This window comes from Perna viridis, chromosome 5 (genome assembly GCF_037379345.1).
Source record: "Perna viridis isolate PV_CMFRI_1.1 ecotype Kerala chromosome 5, ASM3737934v1, whole genome shotgun sequence".
NCBI classification, from domain to species: domain Eukaryota; kingdom Metazoa; phylum Mollusca; class Bivalvia; order Mytilida; family Mytilidae; genus Perna; species Perna viridis.
In genome coordinates, this window is record NC_142449.1 from 698,794 (window position 1) to 715,399 (window position 16,606).

Sequence of the window (16,606 nt, forward strand, 5' to 3'; positions counted from 1 at the left end):
CTTTTAACTTATCTACTTACGCATTAACAAGACAGCATAGGAGTTGATGAAATCCCCTTTGATATCATCAGAACAGAACTTTGAGTACATATCTGAAACGTAGCAAGTATTATGCAACACAAAATGTTTCATCTTCAATTTGTCAATTTGTTTCTTATGAATATAAAATGATTTTGTATAAAATCCTGCCAAAGGATTTTCATGATATTGAAACTTTATGCCAACTAGATATAATGGGGAAAGTAATTGATTTGGCGTCTTCTCTAATCTTACTGACATTTCATAGGGCACTATGCCACAAGGGCTTGAATGGGGTAACCTTGGCATGCTACATGCTGGGGTCCAGAGCCTATAATATCGTGAAAATCTGACCCCAAACCATAGTGGTGCACTGTGTTGGTAAAAATGCCATGTTCCTAGTACGTTTAAGAACCCTGCTGCGGTATTTAGCCACAGGAGGTTAAATTGCTTGATCCTACCCACCTCTTCCAATATCCAGTGGCAATCAAAACTTGTCAACCCTATTATCCTTGTGTCCCACCAAATTTGTCATTTATCATAATTTCATAATCATTTGATCATCCAATTCATTTTAATCACCCGGATAGAGCAGACATATTACTGCTTGTACACCAATAATCAACCATGAAAACAGATATTAAACATAAATTAAACAATGGACAGTAGAAGGTAAAGAATTACTCTGTAAACTGTCAAGACAGTCCAGTGTAGAAGACAAGTTAGACTTGACAAAGGCAATTGGTCCCTCTGATCTGTGTTTAGCTTTCCTCTTCATGTGGGCCAATCCAGCCCTCAAATCATCAAAACTGAAATAATACATGTCAAAGTACAAAATATTTCCTATAATTCACAATACTATTTACTTCATTTATCTCTAGTAACTGAATGCTATTTACTTCATTTAGCTCAAGTAACTGAATGCTATTTACTTCATTTATCTCAAGTAACTGAATGCTATTTACTTCATTTATCTCTAGTAACTGAATGCTATTTACTTCATTTATCTCTAGTAACTGAATGCTATTTACTTCATTTAGCTCAAGTAACTGAATGCTATTTACTTCATTTAGCTCAAGTAACTGAATGCTATTTACTTCATTTATCTCTAGTAACTGAATGCTATTTACTTCATTTATCTCTAGTAACTGAATGCTATTTACTTCATTTATCTCTAGTAACTGAATGCTATTTACTTCATTTAGCTCAAGTTACTGAATGCTATTTACTTCATTTAGCTCAAGTAACTGAATGCTATTTACTTCATTTATCTCTAGTAACTGAATGCTATTTACTTCATTTATCTCTAGTAACTGAATGCTATTTACTTCATTTAGCTCAAGTAACTGAATGCTATTTACTTCATTTATCTCTAGTAACTGAATGCTATTTACTTCATTTATCTCTAGTAACTGAATGCTATTTACTTCATTTATCTCTAGTAACTGAATGCTATTTACTTCATTTATCTCTAGTAACTGAATGCTATTTACTTCATTTAGCTCTAGTAACTGAATGCTATTTACTTCATTTATCTCTAGTAACTGAATGCTATTTACTTCATTTAGTTCTAGTAACTGAATGCTATTTACTTCATTTATCTCTAGTAACTGAATGCTATTTACTTCATTTATCTCTAGTAACTGAATGCTATTTACTTCATTTAGCTCTAGTAACTGAATGCTATTTACTTCATTTAGTTCTAGTAACTGAATGCTATTTACTTCATTTATCTCAAGTTACTGAATGCTATTTACTTCATTTATCTCTAGTTACTGAATGCTATTTACTTCATTTAGTTCTAGTAACTGAATGCTATTTACTTCATTTATCTCTAGTAACTGAATGCTATTTACTTCATTTATCTCTAGTAACTGAATGCTATTTACTTCATTTATCTCTAGTAACTGAATGCTATTTACTTCATTTATCTCTAGTAACTGAATGCTATTTACTTCATTTAGTTCTAGTAACTGAATGCTATTTACTTCATTTATCTCTAGTAACTGAATGCTATTTACTTCATTTATCTCTAGTAACTGAATGCTATTTACTTCATTTAGCTCTAGTAACTGAATGCTATTTACTTCATTTATCTCTAGTAACTGAATGCTATTTACTTCATTTAGCTCTACTAACTGAATGCTATTTACTTCATTTATCTCAAGTTACTGAATGCTATTTACTTCATTTATCTCTAGTAACTGAATGCTATTTACTTCATTTAGCTCTAGTTACTGAATGCTATTTACTTCATTTAGCTCAAGTAACTGAATGCTATTTACTTCATTTATCTCTAGTAACTGAATGCTATTTACTTCATTTATCTCTAGTAACTGAATGCTATTTACTTCATTTATCTCTAGTAACTGAATGCTATTTACTTCATTTATCTCTAGTAACTGAATGCTATTTACTTCATTTAGCTCAAGTTACTGAATGCTATTTACTTCATTTATCTCTAGTAACTGAATGCTATTTACTTCATTTAGTTCTAGTAACTGAATGCTATTTACTTCATTTATCTCTAGTAACTGAATGCTATTTACTTCATTTAGTTCTAGTAACTGAATGCTATTTACTTCATTTATCTCTAGTAACTGAATGCTATTTACTTCATTTATCTCTAGTAACTGAATGCTATTTACTTCATTTAGCTCAAGTAACTGAATGCTATTTACTTCATTTATCTCTAGTAACTGAATGCTATTTACTTCATTTAGCTCTAGTAACTGAATGCTATTTACTTCATTTATCTCTAGTAACTGAATGCTATTTACTTCATTTAGTTCTAGTAACTGAATGCTATTTACTTCATTTATCTCTAGTTACTGAATGCTATTTACTTCATTTATCTCAAGTTACTGAATGCTATTTACTTCATTTAGCTCTAGTTACTGAATGCTATTTACTTCATTTAGCTCTAGTTACTGAATGCTATTTACTTCATTTATCTCTAGTAACTGAATGCTATTTACTTCATTTAGTTCTAGTTACTGAATGCTATTTACTTCATTTATCTCTAGTTACTGAATGCTATTTACTTCATTTATCTCTAGTAACTGAATGCTATTTACTTCATTTATCTCTAGTTACTGAATGCTATTTACTTCATTTATCTCAAGTAACTGAATGCTATTTACTTCATTTAGCTCTAGTTACTGAATGCTATTTACTTCATTTATCTCTAGTAACTGAATGCTATTTACTTCATTTAGTTCTAGTTACTGAATGCTATTTACTTCATTTATCTCTAGTTACTGAATGCTATTTACTTCATTTATCTCTAGTAACTGAATGCTATTTACTTCATTTAGCTCTAGTAACTGAATGCTATTTACTTCATTTAGTTCTAGTTACTGAATGCTATTTACTTCATTTATCTCAAGTTACTGAATGCTATGTACTTCATTTAGTTCTAGTTACTGAATGCTATTTACTTCATTTATCTCAAGTTACTGAATGCTATTTACTTCATTTAGCTCTAGTAACTGAATGCTATTTACTTCATTTATCTCTAGTTACTGAATGCTATTTACTTCATTAAGCTCTAGTAACTGAATGCTATTTACTTCATTTATCTCTAGTAACTGAATGCTATTTACTTCATTTATCTCTAGTAACTGAATGCTATTTACTTCATTTAGCTCTAGTAACTGAATGCTATTTACTTCATTTAGTTCTAGTAACTGAATGCTATTTACTTCATTTAGTTCTAGTAACTGAATGCTATTTACTTCATTTATCTCTAGTAACTGAATGCTATTTACTTCATTTAGCTCTAGTTACTGAATGCTATTTACTTCATTTAGTTCTAGTAACTGAATGCTATTTACTTCATTTAGCTCTAGTAACTGAATGCTATTTACTTCATTTAGCTCTAGTAACTGAATGCTATTTACTTCATTTAGCTCTAGTAACTGAATGCTATTTACTTCATTTAGCTCTAGTAACTGAATGCTATTTACTTCATTTAGTTCTAGTAACTGAATGCTATTTACTTCATTTATCTCAAGTTACTGAATGCTATTTACTTCATTTATCTCTAGTTACTGAATGCTATTTACTTCATTTAGCTCTAGTTACTGAATGCTATTTACTTCATTTAGTTCTAGTAACTGAATGCTATTTACTTCATTTAGCTCTAGTAACTGAATGCTATTTACTTCATTTAGCTCTAGTAACTGAATGCTATTTACTTCATTTAGTTCTAGTAACTGAATGCTATTTACTTCATTTAGCTCTAGTAACTGAATGCTATTTACTTCATTTAGTTCTAGTAACTGAATGCTATTTACTTCATTTATCTCAAGTTACTGAATGCTATTTACTTCATTTATCTCTAGTTACTGAATGCTATTTACTTCATTTAGCTCTAGTAACTGAATGCTATTTACTTCATTTATCTCTAGTAACTGAATGCTATTTACTTCATTTATCTCTAGTTACTGAATGCTATTTACTTCATTTATCTCTAGTAACTGAATGCTATTTACTTCATTTAGCTCTAGTTACTGAATGCTATTTACTTCATTTATCTCTAGTTACTGAATGCTATTTACTTCATTTATCTCAAGTTACTGAATGCTATTTACTTCATTTAGTTCTAGTAACTGAATGCTATTTACTTCATTTAGCTCAAGTAACTGAATGCTATTTACTTCATTTAGCTCAAGTAACTGAATGCTATTTACTTCATTTATCTCTAGTAACTGAATACTATTTACTTCATTTAGCTCAAGTAACTGAATGCTATTTACTTCATTTATCTCTAGTTACTGAATGCTATTTACTTCATTTATCTCAAGTTACTGAATGCTATTTACTTCATTTATCTCTAGTAACTGAATGCTATTTACTTCATTTAGCTCAAGTTACTGAATGCTATTTACTTCATTTATCTCTAGTAACTGAATGCTATTTACTTCATTTATCTCTAGTAACTGAATGCTATTTACTTCATTTATCTCTAGTTACTGAATGCTATTTACTTCATTTAGCTCTAGTAACTGAATGCTATTTACTTCATTTAGCTCAAGTTACTGAATGCTATTTACTTCATTTATCTCTAGTAACTGAATGCTATTTACTTCATTTAGTTCTAGTAACTGAATGCTACTTACTTCATTTATCTCAAGTAACTGAATGCTATTTACTTCATTTATCTCTAGTAACTGAATGCTATTTACTTCATTTATCTCTAGTTACTGAATGCTATTTACTTCATTTAGCTCTAGTAACTGAATGCTATTTACTTCATTTATCTCTAGTAACTGAATGCTATTTACTTCATTTAGCTCAAGTAACTGAATGCTATTTACTTCATTTAGCTCTACTAACTGAATGCTATTTACTTCATTTATCTCAAGTAACTGAATGCTATTTACTTCATTTATCTCTAGTAACTGAATGCTATTTACTTCATTTATCTCTAGTAACTGAATGCTATTTACTTCATTTATCTCTAGTTACTGAATGCTATTTACTTCATTTATCTCAAGTAACTGAATGCTATTTACTTCATTTATCTCTAGTAACTGAATGCTATTTACTTCATTTAGTTCTAGTAACTGAATGCTATTTACTTCATTTATCTCAAGTAACTGAATGCTATTTACTTCATTTATCTCTAGTAACTGAATGCTATTTACTTCATTTATCTCTAGTTACTGAATGCTATTTACTTCATTTAGCTCTAGTAACTGAATGCTATTTACTTCATTTAGCTCAAGTTACTGAATGCTATTTACTTCATTTATCTCTAGTAACTGAATGCTATTTACTTCATTTAGTTCTAGTAACTGAATGCTATTTACTTCATTTATCTCAAGTAACTGAATGCTATTTACTTCATTTATCTCTAGTAACTGAATGCTATTTACTTCATTTAGCTCTAGTAACTGAATGCTATTTACTTCATTTATCTCTAGTAACTGAATGCTATTTACTTCATTTATCTCAAGTAACTGAATGCTATTTACTTCATTTATCTCTAGTTACTGAATGCTATTTACTTCATTTATCTCAAGTTACTGAATGCTATTTACTTCATTTAGCTCTAGTAACTGAATGCTATTTACTTCATTTAGTTCTAGTAACTGAATGCTATTTACTTCATTTATCTCAAGTTACTGAATGCTATTTACTTCATTTATCTCTAGTTACTGAATGCTATTTACTTCATTTAGCTCTAGTTACTGAATGCTATTTACTTCATTTAGTTCTAGTAACTGAATGCTATTTACTTCATTTAGCTCTAGTAACTGAATGCTATTTACTTCATTTAGTTCTAGTAACTGAATGCTATTTACTTCATTTAGCTCTAGTAACTGAATGCTATTTACTTCATTTAGTTCTAGTAACTGAATGCTATTTACTTCATTTATCTCAAGTTACTGAATGCTATTTACTTCATTTATCTCTAGTTACTGAATGCTATTTACTTCATTTAGCTCTAGTAACTGAATGCTATTTACTTCATTTATCTCTAGTAACTGAATGCTATTTACTTCATTTATCTCTAGTTACTGAATGCTATTTACTTCATTTATCTCTAGTAACTGAATGCTATTTACTTCATTTAGCTCTAGTTACTGAATGCTATTTACTTCATTTATCTCTAGTTACTGAATGCTATTTACTTCATTTATCTCAAGTTACTGAATGCTATTTACTTCATTTAGTTCTAGTAACTGAATGCTATTTACTTCATTTAGCTCAAGTAACTGAATGCTATTTACTTCATTTAGCTCAAGTAACTGAATGCTATTTACTTCATTTATCTCTAGTAACTGAATACTATTTACTTCATTTAGCTCAAGTAACTGAATGCTATTTACTTCATTTATCTCTAGTTACTGAATGCTATTTACTTCATTTATCTCAAGTTACTGAATGCTATTTACTTCATTTATCTCTAGTAACTGAATGCTATTTACTTCATTTAGCTCAAGTTACTGAATGCTATTTACTTCATTTATCTCTAGTAACTGAATGCTATTTACTTCATTTATCTCTAGTAACTGAATGCTATTTACTTCATTTATCTCTAGTTACTGAATGCTATTTACTTCATTTAGCTCTAGTAACTGAATGCTATTTACTTCATTTAGCTCAAGTTACTGAATGCTATTTACTTCATTTATCTCTAGTAACTGAATGCTATTTACTTCATTTAGTTCTAGTAACTGAATGCTATTTACTTCATTTATCTCAAGTAACTGAATGCTATTTACTTCATTTATCTCTAGTAACTGAATGCTATTTACTTCATTTAGCTCTACTAACTGAATGCTATTTACTTCATTTATCTCAAGTAACTGAATGCTATTTACTTCATTTATCTCAAGTAACTGAATGCTATTTACTTCATTTATCTCTAGTAACTGAATGCTATTTACTTCATTTATCTCTAGTTACTGAATGCTATTTACTTCATTTATCTCAAGTAACTGAATGCTATTTACTTCATTTATCTCTAGTAACTGAATGCTATTTACTTCATTTAGTTCTAGTAACTGAATGCTATTTACTTCATTTATCTCAAGTAACTGAATGCTATTTACTTCATTTATCTCTAGTAACTGAATGCTATTTACTTCATTTATCTCTAGTTACTGAATGCTATTTACTTCATTTAGCTCTAGTAACTGAATGCTATTTACTTCATTTAGCTCAAGTTACTGAATGCTATTTACTTCATTTATCTCTAGTAACTGAATGCTATTTACTTCATTTAGTTCTAGTAACTGAATGCTATTTACTTCATTTATCTCAAGTAACTGAATGCTATTTACTTCATTTATCTCTAGTAACTGAATGCTATTTACTTCATTTATCTCTAGTTACTGAATGCTATTTACTTCATTTAGCTCTAGTAACTGAATGCTATTTACTTCATTTATCTCTAGTAACTGAATGCTATTTACTTCATTTATCTCAAGTAACTGAATGCTATTTACTTCATTTATCTCTAGTTACTGAATGCTATTTACTTCATTTATCTCAAGTTACTGAATGCTATTTACTTCATTTAGCTCTAGTAACTGAATGCTATTTACTTCATTTAGTTCTAGTAACTGAATGCTATTTACTTCATTTATCTCAAGTAACTGAATGCTATTTACTTCATTTATCTCTAGTAACTGAATGCTATTTACTTCATTTATCTCTAGTAACTGAATGCTATTTACTTCATTTATCTCTAGTAACTGAATGCTATTTACTTCATTTATCTCTAGTAACTGAATGCTATTTACTTCATTTATCTCAAGTTACTGAATGCTATTTACTTCATTTAGCTCTAGTAACTGAATGCTATTTACTTCATTTAGCTCTAGTAACTGAATGCTATTTACTTCATTTATCTCTAGTAACTGAATGCTATTTACTTCATTTATCTCAAGTAACTGAATGCTATTTACTTCATTTATCTCTAGTAACTGAATGCTATTTACTTCATTTATCTCTAGTAACTGAATGCTATTTACTTCATTTAGCTCTAGTAACTGAATGCTATTTACTTCATTTATCTCTAGTAACAGAATGACAGTGTTGAAGTATTTGTTTATTCAAGACGTTTTCAAACTATCTTATAAAATTGTTTGGCTTCTTTTGTATTATATTATTAAGCACTTTGATATTCTTTTTATGATGGAACTGACAGAATACATAGTGTATTATATTCTCATTAGGGAATTTTATGCTTGAGTGTCTGAGATGTCTCCTCTACACTCAGCAGTACCTCTAAACAGAATGTACATTTTGATTACCTTGTTGAATGATGGTTCTCTAGCAAATACCAAGAAGATGAAAAATTTTCTATTGAAAGATTCCCTGATGCTGAAAGAAATGCATTCACAAAATAAATATACTGATTAACTTGCTTAAGTCGAGAAACAAAGAAACAGAGTTACAACAATAAGCGTAGTTTTTAATAGTATTTTATGGTTATTTCACGGCCAAGTTTCATACAATGAATTTTTTCCTCAAATGTTCATATCTTTCAATTCTTGCAAATTACAAATAGAAAGATGTTGATCCTCTCTACTTCTGTTCCTTGTTTTTGTTTGATTTTATTTTATCTTGGTTTCTATGTTAAACAAACAAATGTCTCATCTACCTCCAGCATAAACCAAAAAACATAAGCAGGCAAACCATTTTAAAGTCCTGTAACATAAGAAACTGAAGTCTATAGTCACAGACAACTTTTACTGTTTAACTGATTCTAAAAAACTAATATGACGTCCTACAAAACCTCACAGACCAATGTTTTTGTGTATAAATAAGTAAATAAGTGACAAGCCTATGGTTAATGATGTACACAACAGACAACCAAATTTGAAACATCATAAATTGTGTTTTACATTATTAAATATTTAAACATTGTCACAGAGCTGTTTTCCTTTGTAATAAAAACTCTGATAAACAATACATATGTATAAAAAAAACTCCAAATTGAAGTGACATCAGAATAAAAAAACATCACAGAGTTAAGTTAATCATGTTTAAAAAGTTAATGTTGTTATGTTAACCCTAACCAAGGGCAGAGAAATGGACATAAATGTAACATGTGATCAAATCTCTTAAATAATCACCAACCTTCTGGAAATAGTTCTAAAAGTTCTTCTTCTGAAAACTTGGCTCTGTAAAAATGAAATGGAACAAGACTTTGCACGCTTTATCATGAATACCCCAACTTAATCGTTTACAGTATACAGGCATCATGCAAAAGCAATATACCAACTATTTAAGCATTCCCTCAAACAGAACTTGAGAAACCTGTTTACGAAATATATAACAGACAGACTGACACTTATACTGTAATTGCCCCTACTCAAATGAGTATTAGAGTGGGGTATAATAATAAACAGAAAACATTGATCAACATAAGGTACATGTATATTCAAGTCAATAATTTAATTGTACAGATATATATAATTACATGTTACATACAAGGAAAGAAATGAAAAAATATCAATTGATTCAAGTAAAAAAACATGGCATAAGCTACACAATAATGTATGAAACAATTCTTACTGGTTTGCTTCATCCGATATTCCAAGTGGATCCTCATCATCTTTGGAAAACAAAGGAGAAGATGGCCGCCCATGTCTAAGGTTGGATGACACTGTTTGTGACTCATCTATCCATATAGCAGATTCTTGTAAAGGACCTATAAATTAGTACTTTGTTTATTTAAATGGTCAAACAATGACAAAAATGTAATGTCTGATTTTTGGTCAATAATGAGGGTGCATTGCAATGTGACTTTTTGGTAGGAAAATCACTAAATAAATATAATTCCCCAAGTCTAAAATTAGCATATATAAATAATAAATAAATTAAATCATATCGAATCAAATCAAATCAATAAAAAAGCTTTATTTAGAGTCAGGCATGGTAAAGACCAATATACAAACACAAGCTCTGTTGACCTTTTGACCCATATGGAAATGGAGAACAAAATGTAGGGACTGAATGAACCCACTTAATACACGCTGAGCCCGAATTAAATCCTTTTATCTTACTTGTAAAGTAGGGGGTGCATAATAGAAATGGAAATAACTTTATTTTCCAGTCAAGGCCCCTCACAGGTTTCAATTTTCAAGAATTAATACCATTTTTTATGAATTACATGAAAACAAACAGTTAGACACAATGCTACATTGTAGTTTTCTAGAAATTTAATGTAGCTTTTAATTACTTTTATTAAAGGACTGAACAGTGAAAATTAGAACATAAGTTTTTTTTCTACAAAATTAAAAAGGACAACTAAAAGCATACACTGTATAAAATAAAAATCCTCTTTCACATTTAATGTAGTACTGTTATAATAGGTGTTAGTATTGGCAAATGAGTGATGTAAAACTGATTACAGCTAGTTGAAATAGACCAATTCCAATTTCAGCACAAATCTAGCTAGCACAGTGAGTAATTTAATAGTTCTCTAGGTAGAAATCTGCTCTACTTTATAGCAATGTGTCCTACTTAACTACCACAGAACACCTGTGTGATCTTTTGAACACCATCTTTAATTTTGAATAGCTGTCAATTATGATGACCTTAACCTTTATATTTAACATCAACCATCATAACTGACAGCTATTCAAATTATAAAGACAGTGTCCAAAAGATCACACAGGTGTTCTGTGGTAGTTAAGAAGGACTCATTGGTATAATGTAGGCCAGATATCCACCTAAAGAGCTATTTAATTTACTCACTAACCTACCTAAATTTGTATTGAAATTGGTACTGGTCTATTTCAACTAGCTGTAACTGTTTCAGTAACCCTGTAAAACAGTATATACCTATCTGTACATGGTATCCTTTAAAGCCTACAGTACATGTGCCCTGTCCACCTGATCTCGTAGTAACGATGATGTCACCCTTGCCTTTCCCTGGACCACTTCGGGCTATTATTTTACTAGGTGACTTCCAATCAGCTGACAGTAGACAATCCACTCCACAGATCTTCAAACCTATACAAAATTATAATAAACAGATTTCCAGACTTGCACAAAATCATAAACATATCAGCAACCTGTACAAAATAATTATAATCAGACCTCCAATCTCGTACAAAATCATTATAAACAGTCCTTCAAACCTGGACATTATAGTGTAAGTTTCAGAGGAGATGCATCCAAAAAATCTTATTCCCATTACTCAAACAAATTTGCCAAAACTAAATGGCAGTGTAGAATGTACATCTACACTTCATAACAGTACACCAAACCTAATATAAAATAAATCCATTCAACAGTTTTTGAGGAGTTATGTCCACAAGGTCTCCCATTATTGAAACATGTAAAAATAGTCTATGTCCCATAAATCCATCAAAATTAACCAAATCAAAATGGCAGTGTTGTATAACCATATAAACTTCATAATAATAAAACATACTAAATGTTGAAAGAAACCAACAAGAGGTTTCAGAGGAGTTGGATCAACAAGGTCTTTTACTATTAAAACATGCTGAAATTAGTCCAACAAATCTAACGGAATACACTGCACCAAATATCAAAAGAATATGTCATTGCAGAGAAGTTGCTTCCACAAGAACTTATGGACAGATGGATGGATGGATGCCTAGCATTTTCATGTGCCTCTGTTACTTCAAAAACAGGTGACAAAAAAATATACATCCTAATACAACAGTTTTGAACTAAACAAAACATTGCCCCTAATGGGACTGACATATTGTCCTGAAAAAAAAAACTGAAGATGAGGAAAGACTGAAAGACTAAGCACTTTTGACATACAATTTTGCTGCCATTTCTAAAACACCCAAATCCAAACCAAAATCAGTACTTCTTTTTTTGTTGGCATCAAAATAACAGAATGTGACTGCGAAATTAACTTTAAACAAAAATTCTTAATGATATGCCCACCTCCATATGGTAATCTAACACTTCATAAAGTTTCATAACAATCCTGAAAGTCATTGTAGACTTGTTCTCATGTGTTGTCTTCAACTCTTCCTCAACAATTTGCAGGATTATTGTGAAACTTGATGAGTTTTAAATTAACATATTGGGATGTGTAAATTGTCAAGACTTACAATCAAGACTTGTGTTGTTTAGCTGAAAAATGCCAAAGTTTGTACAATTTTTGCCCTAACATAAATTCATGACAGTATGCACATCTCCATGTGGTCATATTACATCCCAAAAATTTCATAAGAATGCTGTAAGCTGCTTAGAAGTTTGGACAGACAGACAGGGTATAACCTACATGTACATACCCCCTTAGCTTCAACTGCAGGGGTATAAATTGTTAATGTAAGTACTGTACCAACACTTACCAGTTAAATCTTTTGGGTCATATCCCAAATTTTCTCCACGAATGGTAATGCGAGTGCCTGGAGGTCCCTCTTTGGGAGCAACCCCAGTAACCTGAGGAGGGCCTGAACGCCTGGACATCTTCAACTGATCTTCATTAACTATGATTCATAGTTCTACAAGAAGCAAAACATATCAGATAATAAAAGGGACAACATTCTGTCTTAATGTACAGTCAACTTTAATAAGTAACTGATAAGTAGCATACAGTCAACTTCAATAGGTAAATGGTAAGTATAGCGAACAGATAAGTACCTGTAGTATACAGTCAACTTCAACAGCTAACTGATAAGTAATATATAGTCAATGTCAACAGCTAACAGATAAGTACCCGTGGTATACAGTCAACTTCAACAGCTAACCGATAAATAACATACAGTCAATGTCAACAGCTAACAGATAAGTACCCGTAGTATACAGTCAACTTCAACAGCTAACCGATAAGTAACATACAGTCAATGTCAATAGCTAACAGATAAGTACCCGTAGTATACAGTCAACTTCAACAGCTAACTGATAAGTAACATACAGTCAATGTCAATAGCTAACAGATAAGTACCTGTAGTATACAGTCAACTTCAGCAGCTAACTGATAAGTAACATACAGTCAATGTCAATATATAGTTAACTGTCTGATTAGCAGCAAACATTACAGTCAACTTCAATAGCTAACTTGTAAGTTATGTTTCAATAAAATAAAATATATATATATATCTCCCTATTCATCAGGAGCCCAAGCATACTAAAAGAAGCAGAATTAAAATATTTTGAATAGTGAAAACAATAATAGTCTGTTATCACAGAGACATGTCTGCCTGTTACAAATGGAGACATCAGTTATCACAGAGATATTTTTGCCTCTTACAAATGGACACATCAATTATCACAGAGATACATGTATATCTGCCTGTTACAAATGAACACATCAGTTATCACAGAGATATGTCTGCCTGTTGTAAATGGACACATTAGTAATCATAGAGATACATGTATGTCTGCCTGTCACAAATGGACACAACAGTTATCACAGAGATATGTCTGCTTGTTACAAATGGACTCATCAGTTCTCACAGAGATCTTACAAAGCCACTGTTTTTTGACGAATCATGAATCCTGATAATAGTTCAAAGCAAAACACCCTAAGGAACATTCATACTAAGTTTGGTTCTGGTTTTGAAAACTTCTGTCTGACCACTACGTTCTATTTTTTGTAACAGCTGCCATGTTTTTCAACAGATCAAAAATCTCCACATCAGTTCTATGCAGAATACCCTAAAGAACATTCATACCAAGTTAGATTCTGATTAGTCTAGTGGTTTCAGAGATGATTTTTTAAAGAAATAACAAAAAATAGGGAAAAGCGTTGAAAAAGGGCAATAAGGGGAAAATTTAACCAGAGACACATGTAGATTTCACCATGCTGAACACTTTTACCCTGTTAGAATTGGGCTAAACCAGTTTTGGAGATATATGCAAAAAACTTCTGTCTGATCCCTATGTTCAATTTTTAGTAACAGCGGTCATATTTTTCTATGGATCATAAATCCCCATATCATTTCAATGCAGAATACCATACGGAACATTTATACTAAGTTTGGTTCTTTTTGGTAATGTAGTTTCAGAATTGTTAACGACAACAATGTCAAGTGATGGCTATGGCCTGGCCTGAACATATACTTGACTTTTGTACTGTTTTATGAATAAGTATGTATTTTCATTGAGTAAATAGTGTTAGAAATGATGTAAAAATATTCATTAAGTTACAATGTATTAAATAATAATTTTTGACATGTAACTACATGTATAAATGGTAAAATTCATAAAGCCTCCATCATAGTTGGGAAAGGAGATATCAGTTTTTGCCATAAAAATATCTGACAAAAAGTTTGAGCTAAAAAATTTGAACAAACTTATATTGCAATCATTAGCATGTTAGTCTGCAAGCCCACCAGCATTTTACCAGGCATGTCTGGTGGTCAATTTCGATGACCAAGATTATTGGCAGGAAAATATTCTATAGAAATGTAAATCAAAATGGGAATTTTGGTGGTTTTTTTTAAGTATGGGTCTGCCTAAAAACCAGGCAGGAGGTGATTCATCATATCTTATATAACAAATTTGTGACCCCCGCCAATATTTTCTTTTTGAAATTCTGTACAAAAAAATATTAGATACAAATTTTCAAGAAATTTTTATTCACTATTTTTCTAAATGTTTGCAAACAGTGAAAATTCCCTAAATGTTGTAAAAAATACCCCATACAGTATCTCAAAAATAAGTTTGGTGACCCATGTTTTTATATAAATATTTTATAATATGTTCATTCAAGGTCATCTTTAAGAAAAATGAGGAAAATCTATTTAACAAAAATCTGTGATATGATCTACTGGGTTGTTGACATTTTGAACCATAATAGAGAGTAGGCGGAGCTTGTTACTTTTGGAACGGAAGGGTAGTGGGCACGTAATTTTTCTGTGGAATTTTGAAATATTCTGTTAAATTCCAGTTTAAAAATCGTTTCTGCTCCGTTCCGTTCCAAAGGTAACAAGCTCCGCCTACTCTCTATTACGGTTCAAAATGTCAACAAAACAGGGTCTCTCATGGAAAATTATCGAAACTTCAATAATAAATGTAATTTTTGTAGCAAATTTGGTATCAGCATACAGGAAAATGATTCCGGAATCGAACTAGGTAGGTGTGACATGCACAATTTCAACTTGAAAGTCATTACAAGCGGTTGAAGGGCGATACTCCACGGTACCGCTAAATCTCCAACTTTTCGTATGGCACATCGTTTTAACCCCAACCCGAAATATCAATATCCAAATAAAAAAAGAGGAGGGTGGCAGGGTCAGAGGAAATTCAGACTACTCTAAGTAGTTTTCAGATTCTGATATTATCGTTATACATGTATATTTGTAGTACAAAACTTTGAACTTGGTGTTCTGAGGCGCAATTTTTAGGCATAATTTGATATTAAAAATTGACCAGAACTTGGCAGAACTTCGCCTGAGAAGGGCGTTTTTGTTCTGGTAGATTATACCATGTACTCAGTCAGTCAGTGACTTTATATTACAATAATAACATGGATACAAATTCTATTTTTGACATTCAATGGATTCTGATGATAGAAGATACATTCGATTCTAATTTGTCATCAGTAACTCGCCTTTCATGACATTTAGTACAAGTTTTTTTTCTTACACCAGATTCCGTAAACAAAGTGGAGATAACTCATGTCGTGAGAGGGCTAAAACCTTGAAACAACCCGAGAAGGAAGCGAAGCATTTCTCTGTCTTATTTCATTAGTTTCCTCCGGGTCTTTATTTCAGATATAAATATGCACTCCCTGGTTTCCTTGATATTTTTCTCAAATTGATGTACTAAAAGACATTTGGTGAAACTTGCATAAATCAAGTAAAAATGAAGCCAATTGGTATCATTATGCTAAGTTTTTATAAGTTTTATTCCCAATATTTCCCCCAAATTCTTAAGCGTCAGTCTCTGCAAGAAACAGGCAGTTTGGTGAAACATGGTAAAAAATACTCAATTTAGAAAGTTTAATCGGTCTATTTGCACCATCAGAATAATTAAAAAAAACCAAGATTTTCCATACCACTTCGGTAAATTGAGTTATAATTTCATCGAAATGCACTGTAGATGAACATGTCATGAGCAGGAACCACTTTGTCTAACATTCTTTTAAAAATTTTGAGCAAATTCAGAGGTCCTGAGATCAAATAAT

General features: G+C 30.9%; 1 protein-coding gene across 6 annotated transcripts in view; it reads right to left on the reverse strand.

Annotated features, from left to right (window-relative positions):
• Positions 1-16,125, reverse strand: part of LOC148615515 (exocyst complex component 2-like) — a 51,603-nt gene extending 35,478 nt beyond the window's left edge. For 3 of the 6 annotated variants that reach the window (XM_088581786.1, XM_088581782.1, XM_088581787.1), the window contains exons 1-8: positions 16,031-16,118; positions 12,825-12,977; positions 11,329-11,499; positions 10,057-10,192; positions 9,619-9,662; positions 8,790-8,859; positions 703-827; positions 21-92 (exon numbers count right to left, since the gene is read on the reverse strand). In XM_088581786.1, the coding sequence (XP_088437912.1) occupies positions 21-92; positions 703-827; positions 8,790-8,859; positions 9,619-9,662; positions 10,057-10,192; positions 11,329-11,499; positions 12,825-12,942 (736 nt within the window). In that variant the 5' untranslated portion in view covers positions 12,943-12,977; positions 16,031-16,118. Of the gene's footprint in view, positions 1-20; positions 93-702; positions 828-8,789; positions 8,860-9,618; positions 9,663-10,056; positions 10,193-11,328; positions 11,500-12,824; positions 12,978-16,030 lie in introns of all 6 variants that reach the window. The other 3 variants (XM_088581785.1, XM_088581783.1, XM_088581784.1) reach the window with 2 other exon arrangements.
• Between the last annotated feature and the right edge of the window lie 481 nt (positions 16,126-16,606).